General features: G+C 42.9%; 1 protein-coding gene across 1 annotated transcript; it reads right to left on the reverse strand.

Annotated features, from left to right (window-relative positions):
- Positions 1-7,565: 7,565 nt before the first annotated feature.
- On the reverse strand, positions 7,566-8,746 carry LOC140870824 (auxin-induced protein 22D-like). The gene is made up of 3 exons (XM_073273225.1): positions 8,422-8,746; positions 8,093-8,289; positions 7,566-7,976 (listed from the first exon to the last, which is right to left on the reverse strand). Exons 1-3 carry the CDS (start codon positions 8,604-8,606, stop codon positions 7,804-7,806), a joined length of 555 nt encoding a protein of 184 aa, XP_073129326.1. The 5' UTR covers positions 8,607-8,746; the 3' UTR covers positions 7,566-7,803.
- Between the last annotated feature and the right edge of the window lie 536 nt (positions 8,747-9,282).

Below are 9,282 nucleotides of genomic sequence, written 5' to 3' on the forward strand. Positions count from 1 at the left end.
TTCCGCAGTTTATTTTGATATCTGTTTATTAAGTTAATTGCATGCCTAAGTTCTATTTAGTAGGTGATCCGGGTAAGGGTCACTACATTTATGGTATCAGAGCATGCAAAGTATTCTTGGGATTTAGATTCTACATAAAGATAACCGTTAGGTTAATTTTGTAGATGGCAAATCGTGACGACCAGAGTTTTCATGGCAGTATTGGTGGGCGTTGGGGTGATGCCGACCGGGAGCCTCGTCGGGAACGCCGCCATCGTCATCGAGATGAGGACCGTTTCAGTGTACGTCGATTCTTGCAGACAGGGCCTAAGCCCTTGGTTGGGGGTGAGTCTCCGGAGGATGCGGAGAACTGGTTAGACCGCATGGAGACGACTTTTCAGACTTTCCAATGCACCGAGGAGCAGAAGATGGATACCCTGGGTTATCTTCTGGATGGACGTGCACGCAGGTGGTGAAGGTTTACTTCTGCACCTTTTGTTGCGGCGAGAGGAGTGGCCACCTGGGCCGAGTTCCGCACAGCTTTTCAGAAGCTGTATTTTCCTCCTGCACTCCGTCAGTCGAAGGCAGGTGAGATACTGAGTCTACGACAGGGAGCCATGTCTATTGATGAGTATCAGCAGAAGTTCTTTGATCTACTATCCTATTGCCCCGATATTGCTGACAGCTCTGGGATGAAGTATAATCTGTTCCTTCAGGGCCTTAACCCTGAGATCCATGACCGTGTGGCGGTTGGCGACGACATGTCCTACGAGGGTTTGGTGAGCTGTTGTCACCAGGCGGAGGACAGCATTCGATGGAACAGGTCTTTCTCTCAGTCGAGACCTGCTAGTTCTTTAGGTCCCCGTGCCCAATCTTTCAAGAAGTCTGGATCTACTTCTTCTTCCTCTGGCTCTGCTGGTGTTGTCCGTTTCGGTAAGAAGGACAAGTGTGATCACTGTGGGAAGAACCATCCGACCGACCATTGCCGTAGAGCTTCTGGAGCTTGTTTCCGTTGTGGAGAGACTGGTCATATCCGGAGGGATTGTCCACTATCTGGGGGAGGCGGTTCTGGTTCTGGTTCAGGATCTGGTTCTCAGGCCACCGTTCAGCAGAAGTCGCAGGGACAGCCTGCTGGGAGTTCTCATTTGAGGCCACGAGCTTCTGGCCAGGTGTTTGCCCTGAGACATGATCAGGCAGTGGAGGAGAATGAGAAAGTCATCGCAGGTATATTTTTGCTTTATGGTATACCTGCTCTTGTACTTATTGACACTGGTGCATCTCATTCCTTCATTTCTGCACGTTATGTTAAGAAGCATAAGTTACCATGCATTGTACTAGACGTAGTGATGTCTGTTTCTACTCCGACGGGCCAATCTTCTTTGGCTAAGCGTCTAGTGATGGGTTGTCCTTTAGAGTTTGAGGGTAATATTTTGATTGCGAATCTCATGGTCCTGACGATGGACGACTTCAATTGCATTCTGGAGATAGACATGCTGACTACCTATCGAGCTTCAGTGGACTGCTATTATAGATTAGTACGCTTTCATCCGGAAGGGAGTGAGAGATGGTTTTTCTATGGTGAGGGAGCGCGACCCCCGATGCCCTTGGTATCAGCTTTGAGAGTCTGTCGAGCTCTAGAGTCTGGCGGGGAAGGCTACCTTATCTATGCAGTTGATTTGTCCGCTGAAAGCATTGGGATAGAGAGTATTCCGGTCGTGGATGAATTTCCAGATGTGTTTCCTGATGAGATTCCGGGTTTTCCTCCTGTTAGGGAAGTTGAGTTTGGCATAGAGTTGATGTCGGGTACTTCGCCTATTTTGCGAGCACCGTATCGTCTAGCTCCGTCAGAGATGCGTGAGTTGAAGAATCAGTTACAGGATCTGTTGGACAAGGGGTACATTCGTCCTAGTGTATCTCCTTGGGGAGCTCCTGTTCTCTTCGTGAAGAAGAAGGATGGGTCGATGCGGCTGTGCATTGATTATCGGCAGCTGAATCGAGTCACTGTGAAGAACAAGTATCCGTTGCCTCGTATTGATGACTTGTTTGATCAGCTGCAGGGCACTTCAGTTTACTCCAAGATTGACTTGAGATCTGGGTATCATCAGTTGAGAGTCCGTGATCAGGACGTAGCCAAGACTGCATTTCGTACTCGCTATGGGCATTACGAGTTCCTAGTGATGCCATTTGGTTTGACTAATGCGCCGGCTATATTCATGGATCTGATGAACCGTGTCTTCAGGGAGTATTTGGACAAGTTTGTCGTGGTCTTCATTGACGACATCTTGGTGTATTCGCGTAATACAGAAGAGCATGTTTCTCACTTGCGGTTGGTACTACAGACTCTTCGAGATGAGCAATTGTACGCCAAGCTGAGCAAGTGTGAGTTCTGGATGGATAGAGTGGTTTTTCTTGGCCATATCATATCCAGGGAGGGGATTTCTATTGATCCAAGCAAGATTGAAGCGGTACTTAATTGGTCGCGTCCGACGACAGTTGCTGAGATCCGTAGTTTTCTGGGTCTAGCAGGGTATTATCGTCGCTTCATTCTGAACTTCTCTCAGTTAGCTCGACCGTTGACGCAGCTTACCCGCAAGGGTGTGGATTTCGAGTGGTCCTCCGAGTGTGAGGAGAATTTCTGTGAGCTTCGACGACGGTTGACTTCTGCGCCAGTGCTGGCATTACCGTCAGGATCTGGAGGGTATGTGGTATACACTTATGCTTCTCTTCAGGGGTTAGGTTGTGTCCTGACTCAGAATGGGCATGTGATCGCATACGGTTCTAGACAGCTGAAGCTTCACGAGGACAACTTCCCAGTCCATGATTTGAAATTAGAAGCCATTGTGTTCGCTTTGAAGATCTAACGTCATTATCTGTATGGCGAGAAATTTGAGATCTTCACCGACCATAAGAGTCTCAAGTATTTGTTCACTCAGGCGGAGTTGAACATGAGGCAGAGACGTTGGATGGACTTGCTTAAGGACTATGATTGCGAGATTAAGTACCATCCGGGAGCTGCTAATCTCACTGCTGATGCATTGAGTCGCAAAGTGCGACTATCCGCACTTCAGACTTGTTCGATGTCTAGTGCGATCAGTGACTGTTGTACTTCAGGATATACCTTCAAGCATAAGAAAGGTCTGCAGAGTATCCAGATGTTTGCGATATTATCTGAGCCAGCTTTGTATTCGCGGATTCGAGATGCTCAGATGTCTGATTCAAAGACCCAGCGTTTAGCTCGTCTAGCTAACGAGGGTAGCTCGTCTGGATTTCATTATCAGTCAGATGGCTTTCTGTGTTTGTCTGGTAGGCTTGTGATTCCGCAGGATGTAGAGTTGCAAGAGGAGATTTTGTCTCAGGCGCATCGCACTAAGTTGAGTATTCATCTTGGGAGCAACAAGATGTACAAGGATCTACGTACTCGTTTCTGGTGGAAGGGAATGAAACGCAGTGTTTATCAGTTTGTTTCGAGATGGAAATTGGAATTGGAGTTTATCACAATGGACTTTGTGACCCATTTGCCGGTATCCCCGAGGAACTGTGATGCTATCTGGGTTGTGGTGGACCGACTCACCAAGTCAGCGCATTTCATTGCCTATAGCCGGGAGTACAATGTGGATCGTATGGCTCGGTTGTACATTCAGGAGATCGTTCGACTTCATGGAGTGCCTGTGAGCATTGTCAGCGATCGAGACCCCAGGTTTACTTCTAGATTCTGGGGGAGTGTTCAGCGTGCGATGAGTACTACTCTCAGTTTGAGTACTACCTATCATTCGGAGACTGATGGTCAGTCAGAGCGCACTATCCGTACTTTGGAGGATATGCTTAGAGCGTGCGTCATGGATTTTGGTTCAGCCTGGCAGGATCATTTTCCATTGATCGAGTTCGCGTACAACAACAGCTATCATACTAATATTGGGATAGCACCTTTTGAGGCGTTGTAAGGGCGACGTTGTCGTACTCCACTCTTCTGGGAAGAAGTGGGGGAGAGACAGGCTGAGGGACCAGAGTTTATTCAATAGGCGATAGACATTATTGATCAGATCAAGAAACGGATTAAGACTGCACAGGATCTTCAAGCCAGCTATGCTAATACCAAGCGTAGGCCTTTGCAGTTCGATGTCGGGGAGAAAGTGTTTCTGAGAGTGTCACCTTTTCGCAAAATTCTTAGATTTGGCCTTAAGGGCAAGTTGTCTCCCAGGTTTATCGGTCCGTTTGAGATCTTGGAAAGCATTGGCGATTTGGCTTATCGACTAGCTTTGCCACCGCATCTTTCCAGTATTCACGACGTGTTCCACGTATCTCTGTTGCGATGGTATGTGGCGGATGAGTCACATATTCTGCAGCGGTCTGAGGTTCAGGTGAGCAAGGCTTTGACCTATGTTGAGAAACCTATTCGTATTCTGGATTATAAGGATAAGGTTTTGCGGAATAAAGTCATTCCTTTGGTTTTAGTTCAGTGGCAGCGCCGAGGCACTAAGGAAGCTACTTGGGAGCTTGAGGGCAGGATGCGTGAAGACCATCCTGAGTTGTTTTGATTTCATTCTTAAGTTGTATTCAGTTGCAAACTCTGTAAACGTTTGATTTGAATAAAGAATGTTTCTGATTTCTGTATTACATTCAGTACTTAAGATCTGATTTCGAGGACGAAATATCTTAAGTGGGGGAGAATGTAGTATCCCGTAACCAAAATCAGTAATTAAGGAATTAATCATAATTACTTGGAAAGAGTTCAGAAGCTTCAAAGGTGAGTTCGGAAGCTTCGAACAGGATCGGAAGCTCCGATGCAGGATCGAAAGCTACGATGGTATTACGTCAGGCATGACGTGTGGCAGGATAGGAAGCTCCGATCAGGATCGAAAGTTCCGATCACCCCTATCCGAAGTCAACAAGTGATATTTTGACATGTGGCAGATCAGGATCTTCGAAAGCTCCGATGGCAGGATCGGACGTTCCGATCGAGGTTTGGACGTTCCGATCGAGGTTCGGAGGCTTCGATCGTTGTCTATAAATAGAAGGCCGAAAATTCACTTTCAATTGCCAATTCCGGATTTTCTCTCTACTCTAGTCGTATTCGAGTTGTTCTAGCCTTCCTAGGCTTGACCCGGGAGTCGTCGAGGCGTTCGAAAGTCATAACAGAGTTGTGCCCAAGTTCTGGAGGCATCGATATCAAAGGGCTAACGACGGACGAAGGTATAGCTTTTGCTTCCTATAAATTTTTAGGAGTATGCAATAGCTTAGTTAAGGCTTTTAGAGCACTATAATGATAGTAGTATCATTTGGCAGTGTAGAGCATACTATAGACGTGGACCTAGAGTTGGTAGAGCTTGCACTGATTTGAGGTACGAAAGTACTGTTCGAGATATCCTGACTGAGTATGCATGTATTATGTGACTGCATGTTTTATATATCATTGATTTATGCTGCATTCATTTTCATACTGAGCTATCTCCTTCGAGATGTTTGTTAGTAGGGTTTTTCCCTATCCTGTTAGTGGTTGAACTTCCATCGATTTGGGTCCGGCATATCCACTGGTATTATGGTATGGGAGCCACCTCCTGAAACGACGGCACAGCGTGCTACATACCAGGGCCCGGTCTATCTCTGTTATCTGATCCTTGACCTCGAGTTTATAGGGAGTTCACTTTGCATGCATGTATACTCATACTCTCGTACTGAGCGTTTTATGCTCACATCTCGTACTCTGTGTTTCTGGACACCCTATTCCATGGGGCAGGTTTGCGATTGGACGAGGCGGGTGGATCCAAGAGGGGCTAGGCAGTGGTTGGTCAACTGGAGCTTCGTCTAGGTTTATTTCTGTTGTTTTGGGTTGATACAGCTTTCGATTTGGTTGTATAATCTATTTTGGATATTTACAGATTCCTTACCTTGGGATTATAATTTTAGTAATGTTTTCGCAGTTTATTCTGATATCTGTTTATTAAGTTAATTGCATGCCTAAGTTCTGTTTAGTAGGTGATCCGGGTAAGGGTCACTACATATTTGGTTGAAAGTTCTCATTTCTGAAATTGGTTTTCTTGAAGGTGAAGTTGTTGTATTTTCTGATAGTCAATCTGGCATTCAACTGTGTAAGAATCCTGTTTTTCATGATAGAACTAAACATATTGATGTTAGATTCCACTACATCCGTGATGTGGTTGCTAAAGGTATTGTCTATCTTGAAAAGATTCCGTCTGAATTTAATCCTGTTGATATGGGAACTAAGCGTTTATCTGCTGAAAAATTTAGATCGTGTTTGAAAATTTTAAACTTTGATACTTCCGACTGATACTGACTTTGTGTTTTTGTTGTGGGGCGATGATGATAACTGTAGGTGACTCTCCAAAACCAGTGAACCGGCGTTGGGGCAAAAGGTGGAGATTTGTTGGGCTTTGGCCCAACTACTTCTATTATTCCCAGCCCATTTAATTAGGCCCTTGTATAAAGCCTACTCCCCAAAACCTTATCTGCTGATCGAGAGAGAGTGTGAGATCGAGAGAGGGAGAGCTTGAGCAGCCGCAGAAAGAACTTGTGCGTTCTTGACTTTCTTCGTGAGCGTTCCATCTTCCTCTCAGGTGACCTTGTGTCCTTCGTTTTCTTCTTGAGCCTTGTGTTGCTCTGTGTGAGTCTCTCTCTCGTTCCTCCTTGGTGTCGTTGGGTGTTCTCCTACTGAGTAGGGGGTTCAAGCGTGAACAGAAGGGTCGTGGGAATCCTTGTGTGCCTTGCCTTGGCTTGCTGGTTGATTAAGAGAGACGGTTCTAGTTATCTGAGCCCGAGCTCGCTGATTTCTTCCCATTATTTTTCCTGTTCGTTCTTTTTGGTTTTCTTTATTGTCTGGTTTCTGCTGCTGGCTTTGGTTTGTAATTGTGCAGGTGATAGGTACATATAGGATGGCTAATCGGCTCAAACTCAAGGTGGATACCTAAGAGGGAGAGTAAAGCAATTACCTATGTTATATATCTTCTTCATTTTTCAATCTCCATATTTCAATATATCAAACAGATGCATATATCATGAGATTGAAGCCTGCATGCGTTTTTCATTTGGGGACTGAAAATAATAGAAATGGGCTTTAGTACTAAATCTACCTATTTCAAAATATACAAATCATATTATACCCACCTACTTAATTTTAATTTAATTTTGGTTCATTATTAATGGCAGCTAGCTATGGTTAAATTAAAGCATCACATTCTATGGTACCTTCGTGGATGGATGAAATCTGGGGATTGCTAGCTTAGATCACATAGATCATATTCAATGTTAGGTCCCAAAAATATACATCTATTCACTAAATTGCAATTTAATTTTAACCAAATATAATTTACAAATTAATCAAAAGTATTAATGAAATTATGTTTTAAAAAATTGTGGGAAATAAATATCACACTCGAGATCCGAGTAACTTGCTAATGTTGTTGGATTTTAATTTTTACGTACCCTCTATAAATTGAGTTACATGAAATCTGTCAAAACCAAACTCAAACAAGCCGATTGCTGAGCATATATAAAGTTTTCCCTACACATGGGAAATTTGAAATTTCTCTACATTAGATCACCAAGTATTAATTATGCATGACTCATATGTATATATTGTATTGTGTTTTCCAGAAGATGGTACATATAATTGTTTCTTGAAAGAAAACATGAGAAAGAAAAACATAAAGCTGTTATCTATCATCAAATTTGTACATAAAACTTCCCTATATATAATCCTTTTTCGATGAACCCAACTCAATTTTCTTGAAAAAAAAAAACCCTTAATCCTATATATCAGCCATGCATGGATGCTTGTATATTCTTGCACTTATTTCTAAAAAGTAAAATCTACATGCAACTCAAGCCTTTAGCTTCAGATCCTCTCATAATCCTCATCCTTTTGCAAGAAGTAATGAACATATCCCATGGAACATCCCCAACTAGCATCCAATCACCATCTTTGTCTTCATAAGTTGGTGCATATTCAGATCCATTGTATCCTTCCCTCTCCGAGTATCCACCTGAAAACCATATTCACCAAGAACCCATCAATATTTTACATCATATGTGTACCCAAAGATTCAATTTTTTTTCTTCATTTCTCAATATTATAAATGATATATATGTATATACACACCTATGGTGCACTTGAACATGTTCTTTAAAGCCTTGAGTAGATCAAAGTAATTCTTGTACGATTTGAGGTCAATTTTCCTCAGATAAGGAGCCCCATCCATGCTGACTTTCACAAACATCCCGGAAGCCTCTGATTCGAGCTTCTTCAGAACATTTTTCCGGTACGACTGAACCGGCGGCCAGCCGACAACTTGTGCTCTGAAAATTGCAAAAAAAACACTCACAGAATCAGCAACATGACTGACAATATATGCATGTACATGATCCACAATTCAACCATCTATCTTGATTTCTTCATAAAATATATATGGATATGCAAAAAAAACATACTTATGAGCCGGGGCATGGTCAGATTCTTGTTCTGCGGATTCACCATTTCGGCGTGCATCCTCCATTTCTGATGAAGATCTCTTGTTGTTAGTGTTCTTAACACAAGAATCACTTCCCGGAAGACCCAATCTCAGCTCGGTGGCCTTGAGATTCAGATCATTATCGTTTCCCAGAAGCCCTTCCATTTCTACACAAACTTCTGTCGCTTCTTGATCTTTATAATATATATATATATATTAATTATTCTTCTTGTTAAATATATAGCTAGCTAGCACTGATTCTTTTGCAGGATTTGAGCGAATATTTCCGTGTAATAATGTGAATTTGGTACACGTTTAACGTGGGAAATGAAGGGCAAAGTTTTATAGAGAGTCGTATGTGGGTGACTTATTCTCCGTGTGCGTGAGATACACTGCCGCGAGAGCGTGTGGCTGTGGGGACAATGAAATAAATTGTACAGATACACGTGTCGCTTAAAGGACAGACAAGTTTTAGTCAAAGTCTGTGGAAAGGGAGACAAGAGTGGGACCAGCCCACAACTGCTGAATTTCAAAGCTGTGGTGTACCGAACCAACGGTGGGGATGGCCTTTTGTTTTCTGGGCATTTTTACCAAACGTTGGATCATATTTACTCGTTGCAGAGCATATCGTATAATTCAAAAGAACTAACATGATGTAGCTAATTGATTGAATATTTTATGTAGGGCGCAAAGATTTTAAACTCATGAATTTTTAAATTTATTTTTGTTTTAAAAAAGTAAGATTATGACCTTCGAAGTCAATTCTTTAGTGTATTTTATGTTAATTATAATGAATTTTATATAAAAATGATATCATTTAAAATACATTTTACTTTATATA

Source organism: Henckelia pumila, unplaced genomic scaffold (assembly GCF_033568475.1).
Source record: "Henckelia pumila isolate YLH828 unplaced genomic scaffold, ASM3356847v2 CTG_266, whole genome shotgun sequence".
Classification (NCBI taxonomy): domain Eukaryota; kingdom Viridiplantae; phylum Streptophyta; class Magnoliopsida; order Lamiales; family Gesneriaceae; genus Henckelia; species Henckelia pumila.

Bases quoted from the DNA above. Each gene is read 5' to 3' on its own strand.
- LOC140870824 (XM_073273225.1), bottom strand. From the start codon at position 8,606: ATGGAAGGGCTTCTGGGAAACGATAATGATCTGAATCTCAAGGCCACC. The intron at 8,290-8,421 runs GTATGTTTTTTT...TGCAATTTTCAG, and splicing joins GACCATGCCCCGGCTCATAA to AGCACAAGTTGTCGGCTGGC. The intron at 7,977-8,092 runs GTGTGTATATAC...TATGGTTTTCAG, and splicing joins CATGTTCAAGTGCACCATAG to GTGGATACTCGGAGAGGGAA.